This window comes from Rhea pennata, chromosome 2 (genome assembly GCF_028389875.1).
Source record: "Rhea pennata isolate bPtePen1 chromosome 2, bPtePen1.pri, whole genome shotgun sequence".
Taxonomy (NCBI): Eukaryota; Metazoa; Chordata; class Aves; order Rheiformes; family Rheidae; genus Rhea; species Rhea pennata.
In genome coordinates, this window is record NC_084664.1 from 90361620 (window position 1) to 90385308 (window position 23689).

The 23689-nt window shown below is 41.4% G+C and overlaps 1 protein-coding gene across 4 annotated transcripts in view; it reads right to left on the minus strand.

Annotated features, from left to right (window-relative positions):
- CARMIL1 (capping protein regulator and myosin 1 linker 1) overlaps positions 1 to 20395 on the minus strand; it is a 194039-nt gene extending 173644 nt beyond the window's left edge. For 3 of the 4 annotated variants that reach the window (XM_062569894.1, XM_062569896.1, XM_062569891.1), the window contains exons 1-3: positions 20320 to 20395; positions 19825 to 19992; positions 15683 to 15780 (exon numbers count right to left, since the gene is read on the minus strand). In XM_062569894.1, coding sequence (XP_062425878.1) covers positions 15683 to 15780; positions 19825 to 19864 — 138 coding nt within the window. In that variant the 5' untranslated portion in view covers positions 19865 to 19992; positions 20320 to 20395. Of the gene's footprint in view, positions 1 to 15682; positions 15781 to 19824; positions 19993 to 20265 lie in introns of all 4 variants that reach the window. The other variant, XM_062569893.1, reaches the window with a different exon arrangement.
- Between the last annotated feature and the right edge of the window lie 3294 nt (positions 20396 to 23689).

Here is a 23689-nt window from a genome sequence, read left to right on the forward strand (position 1 = left end):
AAATGAACTAAGTAGCTATGGAGAGCCAAGGACATTACGGTTGAGACTGGATAAAACCCAAGAGTTTTGAGAATGGGAGGGCTCTATTCCCTGCACTTGTTTACTAAAAATGGTCGAAAAACATTTAGCTTGTAGCCTGATCAAGTTCTGAAAAGCCACTGGAGCTCCATCACTTTCTTCTCAGCTTCTGTTCACCCAACCAGAGACACACTAGTTAACCTCTACTCTGAGAAATGGAAAATATGCCTTTCCTCCACACCGAAGGTGGCCTGGGAAAAGACTAGAGTTCACAGCTGCAGTTTGTCAAATACAGAAAACAAGAGAGAGATTCACTGAAGTCTGAGTAATTCTTCTGGCCTTGATCTCCCTTTCGTTGGCCCTTCTTTAAATATTCTCCAGACAGCCTCCGACCTACTTCTTCGCTCTTTTCTGGGGGAAGAGTCAGTTCCTCCACTATTAGATATTCTGACTGCAAAATTGCTGTCTCAGGGTCACTGCTGGTGTTAGAGACAACTACGTGAGGTAGCCTTGAGGCTACATAATGAAAGAAGTTTAAGGTCCCACATCTGTTTTTTTAAACACACAAAAAAAGCTAGCAAATAAATATAGGTGAAGACTTGAGCTAAAAATCTATCATAGTTATATTTTCCAAGAAGAAGAATCAGCACCAAAAGCTCAATCTGCAGAAAAATGTGCAAAAGATCTAGCGATTAACCCCTTTTTCCTCCCTTTAGACTAAAAGCTGGTGTCCTGGACTAGCATGAAGTATGCTTAGTGCAAATACTAGAATAGTGATCTAAGGATAAATAAAAGGACTCTCTACATTATAACAAAAATGAGTCATAACATGTCTAATAAAAAACAGTGCTTACACAAGATAAAGTTTAGGAAGGAAACACAAAATGTTGTTGTTCTCAAATGATGACAAAGCTTACAATAAGTCAAAAAACTTTTTCTCCAGATGTCTATATATGAGTACCTTAATCAAATCTTCAGAAATTCTGAACCCTTGTAACTCATATCAGAAAAGCAGGCCATTTAGTTTTACACACTATGTGTACTCTAATTGGGGACTGCATACAAGCTACATTACAATAGCCTACATATAAAATTATGTAATATACTATGTCCAAACAGAAAATGAATGTTTATACTATCAAACCTCTCTCTAAGTACATTTTCAAAAACATAAAGTACACTTTTTGTTTTTAATATAAGTCTAGAGAAATATCTAATATTCCATTTTTACAGGACTCCACTGCCTAAAGAATGAGGCAGAAAGAATCTACCAGCCTTGGAAGTAGTCTGGACTGAAGGGTACTTCAGTGGAAGGTAGAAATACATAGTATTTGAATTAAAAAAAAAATCCTTCTAGACTCTCAGTGGAGCTTCTTGGGTTCACCCACAGTGGAAGAGATTTTATAGCACCTGTCAAGCAAAAGGTATGTTTTTAATAATGAGTAAGTGAAATAGATAAAGCTACAAGAGTTCAGAAGCACAGAAGGTGAACCAGGCAACAGTATTTCACAGCGAGAGTCAACAGAAGAGTGTGCTCAGACTGAAACAAATGAGCATTCCAAAACCTAGGGATATGCTTGTTGTCTGGGGAAACCACACAGTTAGCAGCTGAACATCATCTCAATGCAAGAGGCAACTTGCTGGTTCAAGAGATTTGATTTCATTGCCTCTTATTTCAGGTACTCTACTGACCTTAAAATAAAAATCTAAGAGTAGAAGGCAACAATCTTCAGGGGGGGGAAAAAGCGTATTTTTTTAATATATATATACACATATAGGCAGAGAGAGAGAAAGAGAGGTATGTTTACATTAGGCAACATGTAATACCTTAGCTCTGTAAGTCACAATCCAATCTAAAGCACTAGGGTGTATAACATTACATGCACTGGTATACATTCACGGGAGGGGTCATTATTAAATACACATAAAAACTAAATGCTAATTATTCGCATGAGCTTTGCCTAAAGGAGGGGAAAGACAACAATATTCCTATTACAGATGCCTGAAGCAATGTTACTACACAGTGGTAACACATATAATGATAACTGCGAAGTATTAGGAATTTTTACCTCCACGTAATGCTAAAACAAGCTCAGGACAGATTTTCCATTACATGGAAATTAAAATATATAAATGGAGGATTTTCCTGTACAAGCAACATAATGCTACTGGTGGAGGCTTTTGTAACCCAAATACTAAATTTCCTTACGTCAATGGATCCAAAATGCCCTAAGCATTAACCTAATGCCCAGTCCAACTGGTGCAGCTCCATCATGCGCCAACAGATCCACTAATCCTCAGGCTGTGCAAGAAACTCTAAGCAGAGCAATCCAATCTACTCCTCACCTTGCAACTGTGGGATCCAAAAGCCACCTGGCAGTGCTCTGTACTTGAAACAGAAGAGATTAGAGTTGAACTAACAAACCAGACTCAGGTCTTGGTCACATCTAAGTAAATACAGTTCAACATAACTGAGGTGATGAGTTATTCAGAAACTGTAGAAATATAACAAAATCAGAGTTGAGTGGATTTCCACTACCACCATCACCCCCCAACTTTAAATCATGGCAGGACAAATTCCACATGACCACACACTGTCAGGTTTGTTCCCTTAGACAATGCAATCAGATTATCCAAAGGTCAATTATGAAAACCCCTCAGTTTCTCAAGGGAGGGCCAAGTCTCTCTAGTATTTAAAGCTGTTTATCCCACTTGTTCAGCATTCTTCAAGACACCAGGTATAAAACTGCACTGTACCAAACAATTCAGATGGCTTCCAAAAGATGTATCTAGATCTTACATATTTGATGAATTTTCTCAGTATATTTTATTATTTTAATTCTTAAATCAGAGAACAGGACCTCAAGGCTAATGTACAGCTTGAAATATAGCTTAAGTGGGGAGGCAGTGCTATGTCCTGACACTATATCAGGCCTCCCATATATTTTAACAATTCTCTGTCGTTTTGCTAAATCTACCACAATGGTATTCCTATACAAGTAAAACCTATGCAGCTCAGTGATTCTACAACAGTTTTTCTTTCAAAAGCTAACTGCAATGACATAAAGAAACAAACAAATGCAAAAGTAACACCTTTATCAAATGATCTCTAATTACACCACAGAGAACTAAAGCCCTGTGAGATTGGTACAGTATTTATAACCAGTTCCTTTGCCTAATTCATGGAAAATATATTTTAAGAGAATACAAAAATGCAAAGCACAACTGAGGCTGCTTCCTTAACTCCTGCCAGGCCTCTGACTGAAGGTCTGTTCTCTGTGCCAGTTCTTCCTTTTTATATTCCAAGAAAAGCCAATATTACCACTTCAGTAACATAGGGAGGCAGAAAAAGTTATTTATCTTGTTTTCGCCGATTCTGTCAGGTTGTCTATCACCTTTTGCATAAGCTTAGTTTTGGTTTTTTTGTTTTTTTGTTTTCTGTTTTTTGTTTTTTTAGTATTATCAGTAAAACAAAAATAATTAACAGATGACTATTTGGCAAAACATTTCTGATGCTGGCTCCTCACAGATTGTGCATAATGAAATGCCTGGTCAGAGAAAGCAGTCCTGTCTGATATGACACCATTATGCTTTACTGTTTTTCCAGTGCACTGAAAAGTTAAATTAGTGAATCTTTTGTTTTCATCAAGCTCTGAAGCCAAGTAGCACCATGCAAATTCATGTATCTAGTAGGAAAGAGATCTAAAATTATAGAAGGAATTGTGCAAGCAGAGACACCTCCTCCACTAGCAAAGCCCTGCCTACTCCAGCTCCTCCTGTGGGCTCTGGCACGTGAACAAGTTTAAGTGAGGAAAGTTCAGGCTGTGAAGCTGCAATGCTTTGGCTACTTGACAGTAAAGCTTTGTGTGCTGTATCTTGAGATATAAACAGGCTAGCATTCCTTCTTTCATTAAGATCTAAGCTACCCTGATGCTATATTGCATTTACACAAGAGCAAGGGATCATTAGCTCTGGTTCCCAAGCAAGCAAGCAACACCTGGGAAGGCAGAGAGGATGAGGTCCCTAATGCCATGCGTTGAGCAGAATTCACTAACCCCTTTCTGAGCAAACTTAACGCTGCTCAGAGGTGAAGGAAGAGCAGCAAGCACCATATGAATCACATATCAAGGAGCAGTGGAAGATGGGAATGCTTACAGAGATGAGAGGGCCGGCTGAGTAGCTTACTTGCCAATGTTTCATTAAACAAAACGTCCACAACCTTCATTTCAAACAATTGTTTTCAATATTTTCTTTAAGGTGAGAGTAAATAGAACCTTTCAAAAAAGAAAAAAAAACTATTCCAAAATAAACAGCTGAGAGTTATAAAAATATAAAATAGAAAAGTAGAAGAATAATCTACATTGGGTGTACTTGTTAACCATTCAGGCTGAACAAAGACCTACTAAAATTGTATTAAGTCTACATTTGTGATAAATTAATACCATACAAAAACCTGCAGGATTTTAATTTCACACAATTTCACATACACACGCACAACAGGAGATCAGTTTAATAGTGTTACAGGAAAGATTTTAAAGGATAACATTACATGGTAAATATCATGGGAAGATATCTCATTTTTAGGCTTTGTATTTTGGGTTAAATGTTTTCAAAACATTTACAGTGAAAAAAATTTACTTCAAAGGCTTAAAATAAGGATTTACTGGGTTTAATAAATCCTAGCCTTTTGACCAAGAACACAATTTAACAACAGAAGGGGGGAAAAGGCAAGATATTTTTAATTTTAGCTGCAACCACCTAAAATCTTTCTAATTTGAAAATGCAAATTTTAAATGTTGAAACAACCACATCTTACTGTTTGTAATGGCATTCATTAGAGGCAAAAAAATAGCAACTATTTACTGCTGAAACAAAACACATGTCCCTGTTATATGAGGTGCTTCTGAGGACTTTTCTTGGCATTTAGCTAAAGATTAAACACACTCCCTTCTCCAAATAATCAGCTTTTCAATCTTCAGCAGAGGCATCTACACAGAAGTCTAAGATTCTCTAGCAGCTTGCATACATTGTGTAGCTAAGCAAGGAAACGGTAGAAGAGTGGCTGGGAACTCCTTGCGAGGGAAGTAGCATAGATTACACCTGATAAACTCAGGGGTCATTTCATCTGCAGAGTCAATTATGTTAGAAAACGGTTACCCAAAGCAAAAAGTAAATCATAAAAATTGGGCAATCCAGCACATTAGTCACAGAGCAAGCAATGATTAAGCTTCTTGCATCATTTTAGACTGCTCTGGCACTATCCATATCAACTAACTACATGTAAATCGCATGTTATACTACAGTTCTTTTTTTTTTTTTTTTTGGTTTTCCTTTTACAACCCTACAGCTTATCTACCCAGAGGGTTGAGGAGAGCAATGCCAGAGATGACTGTGTCCATCATACCATCTTCCTTCCCTCCAGGACAACCACAATGAGTTCAGCATTCTCTTGAGATGCTAGCAATATTTAATTACCAAAGAAAGCTGCTTTGGCAGATGTGGAAAGAATCTAAAGCTATACTAACAGTCTCATAATGGCCAGCATAGACCAAACTGCTTCCATGACATAAATAGAAAGAGTTCACAGAATCAGCAATGTTGGAAGGGACCTCTGGAGATCATCTAGTCCAACCTCCCAAAGATTTCCTGGTGCTGGTTCTTCTGGGACTTGAACCCAGGACCTTCAGCATTTAAAGCAGATGTGATAACCACTGCACTATCTAGTGCTGATTTCAATGAAAATCACAGAACAAGGAAGCAGAACACTAGCTACCTGGCTAGCTGAACCAGATACAGTTGTAAATAGAGCAAGGAATAAATTGATGGCAGCTGTTTTTATATTTTATTTAGTTCGCCTATTACCGCCATATTTTCAGAGATACAGAGATAATACAAAAATGTCAGTAAGGGAAGGAAACAGAAATGAAGAAATATACTAGTGTCCCTGTTTTCCCATAGTGTAAGAGAAGGGGTAGTTTGAAAAAAAGCAAAACAAAACAAAAAAACCCCAAGCCTTGACACTAGAATACACACAGAAAAGCTTCCAGGGACTTGCTGAAACAGCAAAGATGTAAGGAGAGCAAAGACTGAGATGGAAAGGTGGGAAAGAGAGCATAAAGATACTAATAGTGTATGCAACAAGCATGATCTTTCAGCACAGCATATATTGATGCTTCACAAAATAACATGGGCATTCCAGCAATTTTAGATGAGAGAACAGCAAGCCAAAAGCCTGAATACGCTGCATTTCTGACACTTGCAAGGTGAATATATGAACAGTGAACAAAGGAAATTGTTCATTGTATTTAAAATACATTTTTATATTGCAAGTATAAAAATAAAATGTGTAATTTAAATTTGGAATACAAGTAGACCTACCAACATGGTAGAAATCATCACTGTTCAATGCATCAGTATCTACAAGGTTATCATTCTTTACATATTTACTGCGGACATAATAAACACCAAAAGATGAGATCTTCAGCTTAAGCTAGCCTCATTAAAAATCCAAACATCTATACTAACCTACCTTCATCCCTCCACACCCAAAGATCCTCTAGATCTGCATCAGTGTAGAAGCTCAAATCCACAGCTTTAAGATGCTATCATTCTCAAGCACCAGGCTCAAGTGTTTGTCAAGAGATGAGCCTTTGAAAAGTTTCCCCTTTAGCAATAGTTTTGTATGAATAGTTTCAGTCTTGCTAATGGCCTTAAAGGCAGAGAGAGAGAAAAGCCTTTTCATTCACAGGTCAACTCTGAACAAACACAGCAGTGCCCCATCTCCCAATTCATATCAGGGTCAACAACCATTCATCTCCCTTCATCAGCTCTGAGTAGAAACTGCTCTGTAGCAACTATCAGGAAACATCTTGTCTTCCTCCTAGGCTCCAAGAAAAGGTAAGTTTGGATAACTCATATCCTGAAAATTTCATGAAGCCTTACAAAAAGCAGTGGTTTCTCAAGATTTTAGGTACAAGGGCAGCATGCTCTTCTGTAATAGAGCTGAGAATGTGTTTAGAGAGAGAGAGAGAGAGAGAAGCATGCACCTGAAATGCTTATTTCATAAAGACATTCTAGAGGCATGCTCTTTTGGCATGCCCCTTTTAAGCATTCAGGAACATGAAATAGAAATGGCTTGCGCCGAGTGACCTCAGCTTCCGAAGCACTGGCTATTAAAGTGCTTCCAGAAGTCCTAAGTACAGTGCTGCCTACCTTGCAGAGAGCTAACCACAACTTTAATTGCAAAAAGGGGAAAAAAATTAATCTAGCTATCGACCTGTCTAAAAGCACAGATGCATAGATAACCACTGCTTGAAAACACAATGAAGAATAGGAACCACTAAAGGAGTCTTCTGCTTTCATTTTCCATCCCCTCCTCCATCCCCATACATACCCATTTTCAAGCCTGTCCACCCAGCAGCCTGTTCTTGGTTTTAATCTGGAGCCACCTTTGTGCTAGTTTCACAGGCCTTTTGGATTCTTTTGATTTGAATTCATTCTCACAGGCAAATGACTCACGATTTGTCTGCAAGACACTCTGAAGAGTGGCAGCAACATAACAACCAGTAAGTGCTGTTCAGCCGGGTTGGGAGAAGCGTTGTCCTCTTTGCTAAAGCTCCTGTCCACCCATCACTCTTCCAAAAGGCTCCGACCTGGCCCCTATGGCACTATCACAAGCCCTCCACTTGGCGAAGCTGCTGCATCTCCCTCTCCGTCTTGCACTACTACTTCCATTTTCACCACCAGCGATATGATGTGTTCTCCTGACTTTTCCCCAGCCAACAGAAATGTGTTTCAGTTTGTTAAAACATTAAAATTACAACCTGCAGATACAAGTATCTTACTCTGTCATCCCGTCTTCCAAAAGTTGAGCAGTTCTTCACTCACCAAGCAGGCCAATTTTGTCAAGCTTCTTACAGAGTGTAGGGTTATCAGACTCTGGCTCACAAAACTAAATTTTCATAATAATAGTTCGTCATATTAAATGTTGAAATTAAGGAACCTATCTTTAAAAAAAAAAACAAAGATATCACTCATGAGCTGCTGCAGAGTGGGTGTTCTGGAAACAGAGGGAGATTAGGCAGGAACAAGGGCAGAAATCAGCTTGGGGACTTTGGCAGCAATATGAAGCATATTTAGCAGCAATTATATTTTAAGAATAATTTTACATCCTGGGTCTGTAATTACCTTACACAGAATTAAATTACCACCACCATGAGGAAAAAAAATAAGCAGAAATGTAGGTGATCCAAAGTAAATATCTCAATAATCAGACAAATTAGTGGTTTCCCTGATTTTTTCACCACAACAATGGTTGAAGAGAGAGGCTCAGAACAACAAAAACCATTTTTCACAGTATGTTGCACTAACTTTTCAATTAGCAGACCCTGTGGCCTAGTTCAAGCTTATTGCAACCTCCACATCACTTTCAGTAAAGTGAACTATACTTCATGTGTGAGAAGTCCCTTTTCTTATATTAAGTATTTTCTTAAGCAGTGAGAAGAAAAAAAAAACAAAACAAAAAAACACAAGGTTTTTGCATTTATAGTGCTCCATCAAATAAAATATATTGTTTCTCTCTAAGCCTTTTAGGCCTCCTCTTTTTCTTTTTCTTTTTTTTTTTTTTTTTTTTTTTTTTTTGAAAAAGAAAAGCCATCAGTGGAGAAGAATGACAGATACAAAAATTTGACCTTAATACTCATTTTCTATTTTTTGTTCCCAGCTTTCAGGAGATTACATTGTAATATTCACTCTTCTGCCACTTTTATACACAGATTTCCATGCAAATCCTTGCTTAGGAAAGTTTCATTTCATAAAATGTAGTGGCAGAGTCAGGCACTCTACAAACAAAAGTGCATTAGCTACATTACACATTCAGTAAAAGAAGTGGAAAGAGTGTGACAGTTTAAAAGTCAGAATGGTTTATTGGGTTATGAAATATTGATACAAGGAAAGATCTCATGAACCATTCAGAACCATAGTGGACTCTTGCTTCCAGCCCCTCCTTTTTTCCTGATAGTTATTCAAACTGTAAAGAGAAACCCAGAAGCCTCAAAGGCTGAGAAAGTGTTTACATTTCCTCTTCCCAGATCACAGATAAGGATATACTCCTGCAGTTGGGTGTTCACATGCATAGTATGCAAGATAAAACAAAAGCAGGTACTTTTAGGGCATAGAAAGGCCAGTTACCTTTACTACTGTATTAGGTACCCAGAATTAAAGAAGGGCAACTCACTTGCACTCTTGATACAACCACGATACTGTTCTCTCTCCAAGTCCACAAAAAATACACTATATTCTCAAAATGTGCAATGAGTTTTCTACATTTGAATCAAGTGTCAAAGAAAATACACAGTTCTGTGCAGGGTTGCACTCAAAAGGACACAGAAGTGCCAAGACTGTAGAAAATCTACATTTTGCTCAGCTAGCCAGGGAAAAAGGATCGGTTCGTTTGGTCAAAAGCCAATTTAATTAAGAGAGTAGATTAGATCATACAGTTAATGCAAACAAACCTGAGGGTAAGGAGCCGACTGCCCAAGCACAACCTCACAGAGATTATTGCTGTTGTTATTATTCTAAATAGCTACACAAGTGTGAACCCTGATTTAAGCACAAGACATAAGGTTTTATCCATGAGAGATGTTTGGACTGTGGGAGAAGGTGGAAATAAAGAATAGCAGGAGAAGGAAGAAAATTGGAACTAGGGATTGGAAGCGGAAACTGAGGAAAGAAATATGATTCCTAACCCCACCAATCCAAAGCAAAGAGAAACTTTCCTCTCAACTTAGTCAATTCCATTGACTGGCCAATTTCCTTTCCTAAAAGTGGAAACACCTCAAAGATGATTTTAACGTTTGCATATACTACCGCAGTACCTGAAGACAGTTAAGATTGTAAATCCTCTCAAAGATTAAAAAGTAACATTATAAATTAGTGTATAATATAAATGTAGATTTCAATAGAACATTTACATAAATTTGTATCTTTTTAAACAGTTCCCATTTTGCAGCTGTATGTCATTTGACAATAAACATCTGCATGATCAGATTAATAAATTCTCTTTCCAGCAGTGCTACAGAAAACTGAAGTAATAAGAGCAATCTTATTGGCCATAGTTCAGTTGTTGTCTTAGAGGTGCTTGGTAAATGTTTTAAAATACATTCTCCAAAGTATTTTTGATTACTCTACCTCCTTTTATTTAAACTTCCCGACATGAGGGGATGTACCAACACCTACTTCCTTTCATCTCTGTAAACACACACTTAAGATATATGTCATAACACTCCATGTTCTGTGCACAGAAGAGGAAACACCATTATTCTAAAAAATGTCCATATTTAACATCATTTTCACACACCAGCTGTCATGATATAACTTGCAAAATTGCACACAGTTAATGCAAAAGTAACCTTGGACAACCCAGTGAGCTTTATGCTCTTAGCGATTTAATAAACAAGTGAATATTTGTAAGGCAACATACTTGCACCTAGGTAGATAAAGAAGATCATCTCTATTCAAACAGGTCATCATCAATAGATCAAGACAAAAGATGAGCAATGGAAAAAAAAAAGCCAAAGCTTTTCACCCCAAAATAGTTATGGCTGTGCAAAATGCTACTGTGTCCTCACAGAGGTTGGTATCTTCATAGGTGAACAGGCCGAGCAGCTCTTACAAGCTTTTCTCAGCTGCTTTGCTGAAGGCAGTCAGGTTGCTTATGCAGTATTCAGCAGCTACACAGCACACAGAATGACCAAAATTATTTGCTCCTTTGAAAGTAAATACAGACAGATTTAACAGAATGTCACTCTACAAATGAGTCTTTAGAAGTAGAATGTGAAGTCTCAGACCATACATACAGACCAAAAAGAAACCTATTTGACAGGTGCCAACTAAAATTGTTTTAAAAGTCAATGGTAAGGTAAGTCCCAAAGAAAGTCACAAAGACTTACCAATCACTTCCAGTAAACCCATGCTGGTGTGTACAGTACATTTTAAGGAGAGCTACCTGCAAAGTACCACTGTGATATTTTACCACATGAAGAATTTAAATAATCTGAGGGCAGCAGCATAACACAAACTGCTCAACGGAATTTCCTAATGAAGTGCTCTTGGTTACTACATCACACTACTCCGACCTGAAGGTTAGAAAAACATTAAAATAAATAAATGAAACAACCCACCATCAACAGACCAACCATACAGACAGCCTAGTCATTTGCAGGAAATTGACAGGCCAGTATTTTCTCATCTTTAACATCTAAAATAATTTTACTTTGGAGAACTGATCACAAAGGAGACTGGACTAGGAGTGTTCCCTTTTAGGAAATAAACAAAAAGTAACAGGGACCCTGGAATGTTAGCCTGCCATGAATGACTCTTGAAAACATTGGTGTTTTATAAAGAAGTGGTCAGATGTATTCAATATGCAGCCTTTACCTTACAATTTCAACTTCTCTGTGATTGCAATTAGTTGAAATAAATTTTATAGGAAGAAACTGCATAAGGAAATATTGAGTAGAACACTATGCAAACCCTTAAGGGTTTTTTGGGGGGAGGGAGGGGGAGAAAAATCACTACGAACACTGAAACTAAGAAAGCCCAATTTCCTATTGCAGTTTGTGGACAATAACCACTGAGCTCTGTGGATTAAGAAACAACACAAAATGCTGAAACCTTTCCCATGGACTAGGTGTTCTACCTGTTACGGTCCCAAAAGGTGGGGTCCTCAGGGGAGAGAGTACATGTAAACTTGCTCCTTTTTTAGACTGGCTTTTCAGAAAACCAACAGTACAATCATTACAACTGAGATGTCTACATACCCAGCAAAACCAGCTGCAAAGTGCAAAAGTTATCAGAGTGAGAGTGAACGCAACAGCCACTCAGGCATTTTATTACAAGCCTTATTCCCACAGGAAACCAGGTTTAACAAAACAAAATGAACAAGCACAGACATACACACACACAAAGCAACCATCTTGATTACAAAATGGTAAAGTTCTTATTTACTTTAACCTAGTAAGATTACTTCTGTGAGAACTGCAGAAAATGCAAAAAGAGGTGAGATTTGCTCTTTGGCTAGCACTCTCCTGCTCTGGCAAAGGGCACGTGGAGCTAACCACAGCTGCTCGCCACAGGGCTCCCTTGCAGTCGGGCTGCCTGCACCCAAGGGCAGCTCGGAAATGGCATGGGTTGAGTAACTGGGTGCCAGCTCCTGGGAAAGACCCGGCAAAATCGACGGGGGCTCCTCGCTTTGCTCTGGAGCTACAGATAAGCACAGGCCCTAGGCCTCCGGAGCCCCGCTGCAGCTACACCTGCACCTGGCCGTGTCCCCAGCTGACGCTGACCCGCTGACTTGCCTTCCCGCCCTGATCAGACCCGCCACAGTGCTCTGGATCTGCCTGGCAATCGCTGCAGGGCAGCGGCCCTGCTACCAGCCTCAGCCGGGATCTGCTTTCTGGTCCTGGGGTGATGAGACACAACCCAGTGTATCAGCTGCACATAAGTGACGCTTGCCATGTTTACTGACTTATATCATTATGACTAATTGAAAAACTAAGTAACTGCAAATTGAGAATACTGAAGCAGCAAGCTTGTGCAGAGTTAAAAAAATGGCTTATATCATAACTTATATCATAACTTCAAGTCCCAGTTTTCAAATTTCCAAATTCTGGCACCCAAAGCCGAGCTCCTAAATCTACTTTAAAGCAAGCATAGACTTGGTCCACTAACTACACTACATCAATGTAAGGCCTTGATTTCAAGGAACAGCACATTTTTCGTGCTCTTTCTCTTCATTCTCAAAATCTAATTTCCATCTTAATTATCAGAGGAATGTACTAGACCACAGTAACTTAAGTGGATAGTTGTACCCACACTTCAGTATACCAGAGGTCAAGTGTTTTTATAACTACCTGCAAATGACAGTAATTTTTAAATAATCTCCCTTTCTTAGAGTATTATTGATTTTTCTAGATTTTCCTAGGAAGGAAGGACAAGAGGGCATTTAATTAAAGCACAGACTTGGGTGCCAGGATTGTGTGCCAAGCTCTGTGATCACCTTCCTCTAAAACCTTGAGTACATTCCATCACAGCTCAGGGTTTAGCTAGACTGAAAACAACTTGCATTTTCCACTATTAACCCACTACACGTTACCTAATTTTCTTGTAAACATTCAACTATTAATAAAATTAAAAACAAAACATGATCTCAAAACAATTCATTATTACACATGCACTCAAGAGATCCTGCTCAAAAAAAAACATTAACATTTCAAAACTAAGCTCTCAGGAGTCAAGGAATGCTGGCATGGAGGTTGCCCATGCAATCATATTTAAGTCCTCTGGTGCATGCACTTAAGGATATAGTCTTTAATTACCGAATTGCTTTTGATGCAAACACTTCATTCAGCATACAAGGCATAACAATTCAATACTCTGTTTTATCCTCATTGGCCAGTGTGTGGCCATATTCATTACTTATTGAATGCTATTAAAGCCACGCCTGCAGTATAACAAAAAAAAAATCTTAATTTTCTTGGGGACTTTTCTGTGGTGTTTATCATCAAGCACACATATTTCTCAAAGAAAGTCACTTACTTTCAACAACACTCTTTTGAGGAGGAGAAGGTCTACCTCTTCTACATCACAGGTAAGAAACACAAGTATATAAACGAGAGTGTCAAGTCAATACTAATCTGGGGTATATCCAATTTAAGGTGTCACTGGTGTAATTTCTTCAGAGCACTCTGCATTTCGGAGAGCTCTGTATCCTCAGAGGAACCACAGCCTCCACTGACCTCAGCCACAGTGGAGCCTCAACACTTCTGCAAAGAAAACCACATAAAATAAAGACACATGCAATTGGAGAAAATTAGGGGGGAGAGGGAGAGGGAAGGGGGAGAAAAAAAAGAAAGGCCATTCATGGCCTGTACAGTTTCACATAAGGACTCTGTGGCAGAAGTAAAGATGAAATTCAACCCTGGCAGTCAACAATCAGCTTCCCTACCCATGAAAGCATTCTCTTTCTTGCAATACAAATCTTCTGCATGTTTGCATGAAAGAATAGATGGTTCTACCAGACAACATCCCCTTCAACAATTCACTGGAAGATTCACCCCATACATTAAAGACGATAAACACAAGAACTGATCACTAACATGTGAACCTCTTAGAGGGTCCTTCCCTTTTAATGCCTTTTCAATTATAAAAGGTTAAACTCCTCAATTAAGAGCTCAGGAGATCAGACTTTAAACGAGACATGAATGATCTGAGTCATCATATTCAGGCATTTTACTACTGAGTAATACATCTCTCAGAAACTTCACTGACAATTCAAAGCTTGACATTCTTTTGGTCCTATCAGCTCTGAAGAGTATTACAGTATTTCCACAATATATTTCACTATCGATAACAGTAATGATTCTACCTAAGTCAAAAAGTCAGTCAAGCGTTACTGCTTCAGTGAAACTGTCAGTCTCCCCTGTAAACAAGGCTTTCAAATAAATAGAGACAATCAATCAACATTCATATACCCACCCTATTTCCAGTACAGAACCAGAAACCGCAGACTCAGGAGCTATATATACAAAAGGGTATATATTATGCAGAAAATATTTCAAATGTCTTAAGTAGCTGTTCTCCCTAAAAATTAGACTACTATTGACAGTCTTACTGCCTACTAAGCTACATAATGAGCATAAGCTACATGCACTTCATGAAGATAAGTCTTAACTGATGAATAAGATGAAGGTTTTTTTTAAAGACAAAATAGAACAGCTACATGGGAAGGGCGCACAAAATCTGTAACTACAGTCTTGGCAATGCAATCTTCAAACATGCAATAGCATTTTTTTGATACAAAGCAGCAAATTTCAAACATCTCACAAAATATTACAGCAGCACTATTGTAATTTGTATTTGTTAGTCTAGTTCTCCTGATATAAAGGCATCAAAAGAAAGAAGAAAATTAAGTTCCATCTCTTTTTGCACACCCGAATATTCAAGATTGCACGCATGCATACCAGCTCATTACTGCGGCTTTCTTCTTATCAAAAGAGGCCAGCAAAATTATTCTCGAGAAAACAGGAAAGCATACTTAAGTGAGATTAATTTGACACTTTCTTCCACTATGGTTTTAGAAATGACAGTGGAGAATCCCACACAGCAAGCATTCCTTTTAAATGCAGATGCATGACCTAACACAGAATACTAAAAAGTACAAATAGTCATTTGAGCTTAAAAAGCACAATAGCACTACTGTTATTCTGTACTTTATAACAGCCTCGGAAGATTTTCAAAAGATATATAATTCCACATGCTTGATATTGTATTTCTTGTCCACTCAAAATTCCTATTGATGAGAATGGGAAACCTAAACAACAAAGCCAGACAAATATTTTAGAACACATTCTAACAATTCTTAGCACCAATCCACAACACTATATTCCACTCTGAATATAATCCTGTGATGCGCATGTGTGTACATGCGCATGTTTGTACACACATACACTTGCCATACAAGCCAGCAAGAAAGCAATAAAATAAGTAACATTTGTAGTTTATAGTACATACACAGCACAATAATTTTTCAAGGAGAGAATTAATGTCTTAAGAAAAGATACTGGCTTCTTCTCCAATTTAATCAGAGTCAATATATCACACTTACCAAGATTTTGTTATCCACTTTATCTCCCTTGGTTTCTAGCTTTACTTTCTTCTTGACTGAAATTTTGATTTTCCTCCCGATAACATCCTTGACACTTTCTGAAATAAAAGAAAATACCTTCAAATACTTTCATCATCAACATAAGAGGGAAACAGAGACCATGGTCAAGCTTTCAAGAAAACTCAGAGCTATGTTGTCCCACTGCTGCACTCATGGAAGTCTCATGCATGCACATGAGTACTAAACACATCCTAATACAATTTTTTAAGTATGTCAACTACAAAATAATTTAAGTCTATAATGTTGAGATTATATATTTTATATGTCAATATTCTTAACCTAATTTGATATTTCTTTCCAGTGCTAGTTACACATCAAAAACATTCCTAAGGCAAGCTTCAGCATTGCTCAGCTCTACTCTGGAAAAAAAAATAAGAAAAAAAAAAAACAAAACAATTGCCCATTCATCATTCTAAAGCATAGGGAGCAAAGCTTGCTGTTATTTGAACCTGGAAAGTCTACTAACGTCAATTAACTACTTGTACTGCAAAAATGCTAGCCTTTTATTATTAACATCAGGGAGTCCAAATGGGTCAGATAATGAAAAACCAAGTGATCATATATTTAAGTTGCAATGCAAACCAATCAGACTTCGAGATACCAACAGCTGACAGCTGTGCAGCATAGGCTATGAGAACCAGTATTGGTCTAAGTCCAAATCCTAATGATTACACAGCCAGCTCATGGGACCAACCCCAAAATTACATTAACTGACATAATATTTCATATATATATACATATATATATATATATATATACACACACACACACGCACATATTCACACACACACATATACACAGACACACACAAACAATATAGAGAAAGAGAGAGTGCTCTCTTCTGAGTACTGAATGAACATATGGACTAACCAGCCTCTCCCATAAAGGTCTGAACCCTGGCTGGGAGGGAATGCATGCACATGGAACTGTGTCAGAAAGCTTATACAATTACTAGCACTGATGTAATTGCTAGATAAACACAGGAGTTCAGCTAGAAGAGCCATCCTGGCACCTTCCACAAGTTTAATTCCCCAAGCCCCTTAGAAAAGGAAGAGAACTCTTTTAAACACACGAACGTCCTTCCAGCACTACGACTGGAATCTCTAGAGGGCAAGTCTCCATCCCTCCCACATACTACATGCTTGTACAGACTTATGTTTAAAGACTAAGATTCAGAATAATAAGGACTTCCTAAGGCTTTTTTAGTAGTTCTGCAGCTTTTCTACACAAATATCATTTGATAGTCAGAATAACTGACAGAATCAAATAACACGTCATTTATGAAGTCTAGCCCAGGCCAGAACTCTGCCTGGAGGGCAAAAAGGCATGAAAGGCAAAAATAAACCTGGTCAGAGTGACTCTCCACCAGAAAGAGCTGTTTCTGCAAAATCTGAATGTTTTTGCCAGGAATTTTGACGTACCAATCAGGAAAGAAAAGCTCCTGAGTAGCAGGGCTTGTCCAGGGAAGCTGCCCCAAGTCACAAGCAGCCCTGTGGCAGGCTGCCAGAGCGCCGGGCTCCCAGGGCAACTGCTTGGGAGGGAACCAGGCAGAGAGCTCCCTAAGGAGCCAGGTAAGCAAAGCAAAAGGGGAAAGTCCAGCCCAACCTGCCTGATATGAACAGGGTTTTGAAATTTCCTCTCTCATAAATAATGCTTGTTTCTGGTATTTCTGTCCCTCTCTGGGAACTTAAACGAATTTAAAGTTTACTTTGTGTTTTTTTCCATAAAGGAAAAGCCCTATCTCATCACAGAAAAAAAATGGTATTTTGCTACTATCCCTACTACTTTACCTCCACCCCCAGCCTTTACCTTTTGGTTTCTTCTCTCTAACAAGCAGCTCAAGGTACTGCCTCTAACAGGGGACTTTCTCCCGAAGCATCATTGGGAGTACAGGACACCCACAGGTCCTAAATAGCAGCAGTGAAAAAGACTGCAGGTTTTCAGCTTCACCATTGTTATTTCAAAAAGTGATAGGGAAAGAAAGGGCCTGTGAGCTCCAACTCTTGCAGCATCAGGATGTCAACTCATTCTAAGGCTGTGTCTTCCAGAAAGAGCTAGAAACTTTTCTTCAAAAAGTTAAGATTTTAATTTCACAGTTTTTCCCTAAGTATCAAAAGAAAAAAATCATTGATATTGTTGGCAAGTGGACTTTGGAAATAGTTTTTTCAAATTAAGGGATGGAAACAAAAGGTTAAGGCTCATATTGTCAAGTGCTCCTTAATTTTTAATGCCTGAGACTAAGGGTGCCTACCTTCAGACACCAACAACTCAGAAGAGCAGATCCAGATTACTAGATTTTTTTTTTAAATTATGACCTAAGCGACCTGACAAAGGTCACACAGGAAGTGAGTAACAGAACAAAAACTGCAGTTCAAACACTCCTATTCCTAGTCTAATCATCACGTTTTATGGCACGTCCTTTCATACTGTTCTCAGATCACAGTTATTCCAAAAAGTTTACTTTAGAAGTTCATTTTTAAAATACTAACATGCTAATTATGCTAATATTAACTAAGCTACAGATACCAAAATACTGCTATAAATCAAATCAATCCATGTGAATTGATCCACATGATCCTGAAGAGCCCTGATAAAGCAAAGTGGGTGACAGTGTGCTGCCAGAACTGGGGCTAATCCTTACAACTGCCCAAAGCCATAGAGGATATAATACCCAAAGATGCTCAGCTTTACTCCTTCTCTTAATATGTGCCACATCCCATTTATCACATATTAGTGTAAGTGCTCATCATGAACCTGCACTGATCATGCACTAACATCTTAATACATAAACATTTCTAGCCATTTTTAAAAAAGGAGAAGTCCCTGGTTTTGACTATACCAACTTCTACCATAAAATTCAGCTTGTCACCTTTTAGTAGTCAATCTATAGGCTAACGCTAGTAATTCCACGTTTTGTCCACTAAAGGGACTGCAAAACAGAGCTATTTAGGTTATACACAAAAAAAGTCTGTGTCAACAGCAACTTTTCATCCAGATTGTTACAAAGATTTTCTAAATGTTAAAACAGATTCCCACCAATAGCACTGGCTGAAGAAATCCAAAGAAAAGCCACAATGTATATGAACCAAGGTCAGGGCTCTGAGACCAGTGCTGGATGCAACATGTATGGTGTTGCCTAACAAATCTCTGCTTCCATCTGTCATTAACGCAATTCTCCAAGTAAATCATTCCAACGTAGATGAGGTGCCAAGATCTTTCTTCAACAGGCAAAACTGTAACTAAAACCAAAAGGTGGTTTGGCCTGAATAAGGTACTCAGGGCTAGGCCTAAAGCATTAGTCCCTTATCCCCACATGACGCTGGTTGCCAGTGTACCATGTTAATTATCTATTTTTTAAATGCAACAACAGCAATGCCAGCATCCTCACCACCAACTATGATTCCTTAAGTCTGTGATAGAGAATATGGGGGGGCTGTTCGCACGCAACCACAAAACTTTAATGAAAAGAGCCTCTCTCATTTACATGCATGCACTGGGGGGGGGGGTCGTCGCAAATGAGTTTTTAAGCAATCCGAAGCCCAGAAAAATCCAAAGCTGCTGCTCAGCGAAACATCTTCCCTCGGCTCGCACAGGATCTGCCGCCGCCGACGCCTGACAGCGCGCTGCCGCAGCGCCCGAGGGGCGCAGGAGGCGGCAGGCGAGCCCGCACACGCTGTCACCGGGCATCTCCCCGGCCCGCCCGGGCACGATCCCCATCGCCGCCCCCCTTCGCCAGACCCGCACCGGGGCCGCGGCCCCGCTCCGGCCTCCGCGGCCCCGCAACGCTTCACGCTGCCGCCTCCTCCCGCCGCCCGCGCGCGCGCGCGCGCAGCGGGGGGGCCAACGGTCACCCGCGCGGCATCGCCGACCCCCTCTGAGCCCCCCACAGCCCCCCACGCGGCCCCGCTGCGCCCCCCGGCCCCACAGCCCCCTCCTGGCCCCACTGAGCCTCCCCCCCGCCACCCCCCTCGGCCCCACAGCTCCCCCCCGCCGCCCCCCACGGAGCCCCCCGGTCCCCCACAGCTCCCCCCCGCCGCGCGGCGGCCGTTACGCTCCCCCCCTCCCCCGCCCCCGGCCGTTACCTATCAACTCTCTGGGGACGTCGGAGCTCTCCTCGGCCATGGTGGCGCTGCCTGGCGCCGGGGGGTGCCCGGCCGCGGGGCTGCTTCAGCGGCGCGCCGTCCCTCCGCCGAGCACGGCGAGCATGAAACCAGCGCGGTGGGGGAGGCGGGCTGCGGGCGGGCGTGTGCCTGCGGACACAGCGAGGGGGGCTCGGTCTCGGTGTCCCCCTCCGCCGCGCTACATGCCTCCCCCGGCGGCCGGCGCCGCGGCGAGGAGGCGCATTTCCGAGGGGAGGAATCGCCCGCAAGCAGCCGCCGCGGGCAGGGCTGGCGGCGGCCCCCCGCGCCGGCTCCCTCCTTCCTCCCCCGCGGCGCAGCCGCCGCCTGCCCCTGCGCGGCCCCACCGGCACCGGCAGGGCTCGGCGCCCTCACCCCCGGCCCGGCCCGGCCCGGCTCCCTCACCTCGCGAGAGCCGCCGGGAGCCCCGCACCCGCCCGCCGCAGCGGCAGCACCCACCGAGCACCCCGCGGCAGAGGCGGCGGCGGCCGCGAGCATCGCCTTCACGGAGCCATGTCGCCCGCGCCGCGCCGCCGAGAGGGAGGAGGGCAGCGGGCAGGGAAATTCAGGACGCCGAGGCCGGCCCCTCCTTCGCCCGAGCCCCCGGCGCGGCCGAGGGCCGGCGGCAGCTGCGGGAGCCACCTGCCGGCCGCCCCCCGGCGCGGCGTGGCGCGGCGCGGCGCGGGCCCGCACCAGCCCGCTGCCGCCCGCGGGGAACGCTGCTCTCCCCCGGGCGGGACAGAGGTGGGGTCGCTGCGAAACAACACGTGAGAGCTGGACGGCCCAGGGGTGCTGGGGCGGGCGCTAAAGAGCGTGCACATCCAGCGAGGAGGAGCTTTCTGCACTGCTTTGCAGCCGCATCTGGCCGGGGTGGTGCTGGGGGGGACGCTAAAGACTAGGCAGATCACATCCAGCTTGCACCTTGTCACCTGGACAGTGGTGTCTCCCCACCACGCTCTGCTCTCATGCATGCACGTCGTTGTCTTACCAAGCAGGAGCGCCAACAGAAGAAGCGTTGTGGCACTGCTCTGGCCCCAGACCTTGCAGGCTAGGTGCAGACGTTTCCAGCTCGTACTCATCAGCCGTGAGCTCCTGCCAGGTGCCTCCACGTAGGTGACCTCCATGCAGTCAGCAGTGCCCAGCACATGCACAGGGAGGCAGCCCCTGCAGCACCACGTTAGGCAAAAAGGCCTCTTCCAAGCAACACGGGCCTTTCTGAAGAGATACTCTTCCTCTTGCAGATGCACCTTCTGGCTTTGCACCACAGGAATTCTCCTTTTTTGTTCGTTGCTTTGAATTAGATTTATATTGTAAAGGGAGTAGCTGTAATCTTGAAGACGGTCCTTGTTGCCTGCTGCCTGGGAAAAAGACCGCCAAAACCAGATCTCTTCAAGCCCTGGAATAGGATAGCCATTTGATTCAGAACTCATCTATCTCTCCCTCCCTCCCCCACCTTATCTCCATAGAGATGTCAGTTGCTTTAGCACCTGTTTGCAGATAATGCCTCTATTACAGATTGTTTAGCAAACTCATCATGAAGGGAAAAGCAAGATTCTGAGCCTATACCAAATTGAAAGGGACTAAATATGCCTCCTTTCCCAAAGAAAAATCCACAAATGACAGCTTATTGCACTTTGCTGTTGAGAATTTGTTTATGCATAACAACTACATTATAAAAACACAGCACTTGAGCTATTATGCCTATAATCATGTGTATGTAAAAAAAATAAGAACAAAAGGACATTTATGGGATAAGAGGGAAGGAAGAAGCTAGACAGCTCTGGAAATACAGCAACTCTAGATGCTTGCTTCTAGTAGCGATGCATAATTTCAATGAAAGGATCATTTTCACTGCAGCAGGATTGTGATTGGCCGTCCTACATCTTAAAGGGTGGATAGCTGCAAAAACCTCATATTTCAAGCACTCTAGAAACAAGTGACAGATCTGGAAGATCAAAGTTATTTATATCTAATTAGGAAACCTAAATGCATTCAATGAGAACAGCAGCATAATTCCGAGGAGGAAGAGTTATTTTGCTAGTAAAATACCATACCATTGCACCCTGTTTCTCAGGAAGTGCTGCATACCCTGATCTTCAAAAGAAACATGACCAACCTTTTGAATTTACCATGACTTGTCAAACAATTTTTGAAGTTTCCACAGCACCAACGAGGTCTCTAAATAGTTTTGGAGGTTATCCTACCAGTACAAATATTGTTATTGCAGAAAAGGCTACAATTAGTGAAACAGCAAACTGCAAAGGCAGCTATAAGCAGAAAATAAGGACATTCTTTAAAGAAACTAAACAGAAAGTTAATGTAGTTTATGTTAGTAACAGAATGTGGTGTGCTGTGTGCTGTTAACACTGCAAAAGTTTTGCTGGTTTTGTAAGGAGGTGTGGTTTTCATCATTTCTTTTTGATCCTTAACCTCCACTAGCCAGTTCAGCAAGGATGCAGTTGTCACAGACATCTTCACCAGCGGCAAGGGCATTTTAAGAATTTCTGCCTCTTGAATCATCCTCACCTCCTCTCAAGGCTGTTTACTACTTTCCCTGTTGTGCCAAAGTGAGAAATTGTGCAAGGAGGTTGTAACCTGGATCAGTGATTCAATTTTAATCATCTTTTCTCCTCAAATATAGGCACATTGGCACAGCTGAGGAGAAGAGAGTTAACAAAGTTAAATTAGGGTAACTGAGGCAGACTGCCTGCAAAAGAGTAGCTGGGAAAAAAAAAAAAAAAAAAAAAAGGATAGGAGCTTTGTGGCTGGATGAAAGGCTGTAGCGCGATACACTGAGAGAAACTAGGCTAGGTTTCCTGCCTGGTCATAACGGCATTCCCATAGCTCTAAGGTGCAATTCTTGCCCTGAGCTGTTCCTAAGAAGTTATTGCCATGTCCGTCAGTAGGGCCCCATTATCTCAAATTACCTGCATTGGTGAAAATGATCACAACTTGAAGGGTGAACTAGCCAGGATCACACTACAGTAGTAAGTGTAGCATTGCATATTCAGCAGGCCTACTGAATGGGAAAGAGGTTACATTATCTTCTACCAAAGCAAAAGATTGATTTGCCTGCACAGAACAGGGGTCGGTGTGGATTTTTTTTTTTTTTTTTTTTTTTTTTTTTTTTGAAGACTGCTCAAATTATAGTAGTTTCTCACATGCTGATGAAAGTAGTGGGCTTTATCACGTGCGAGTTAGATTGCTGCAGGAAGTATGGCAGCATCCACAACTTACATGTACTGACAGTAACAGCAGGAGGAAGCTAGGAGGAGTTTTAGAAGACATTGCTCAGGAAGACATTTGACACAGAAAGGTGGGGGGGAGGATATGCCCTCGATTGAGAACGGAAGCATTCATGCATCAGATTAACTATTAAGCACATAAAGTAGTTTGTGAGGAACTCACTCCATTTCTCCTAGATCTCTATATTGCCATAGTACTTCACACCCTGTATTGGTATATGCTATACCTTATTCCAGTTTTCCAGCCTTTCTGTTGTCCTCATCCTCCTCCCTAGCCAAAATCCTCTCAAACTCTCCTGCGGATAAGGCAGGTGGCAACATGAGTTGATGCCAAGTCATGCACACTGTCATAACATAGGCTAGTTGTAGCCTTAACTGCTGGATACCCTCTCTGCTAACATCTTTGTCAGTTGGATTATGGCTTTTGAATTGAAGATCTAATCTTTTTGCTCAAAACCAATAGTATGATATGGTCAATAATATGATGTGATCAATAGCATGATTTTACTCTTGCTAAAGCCTCTGGAAAGATTTCCATTATTTACAGCAGGAGTCAGACTGACATTCAAGTCACGCTATGGAGT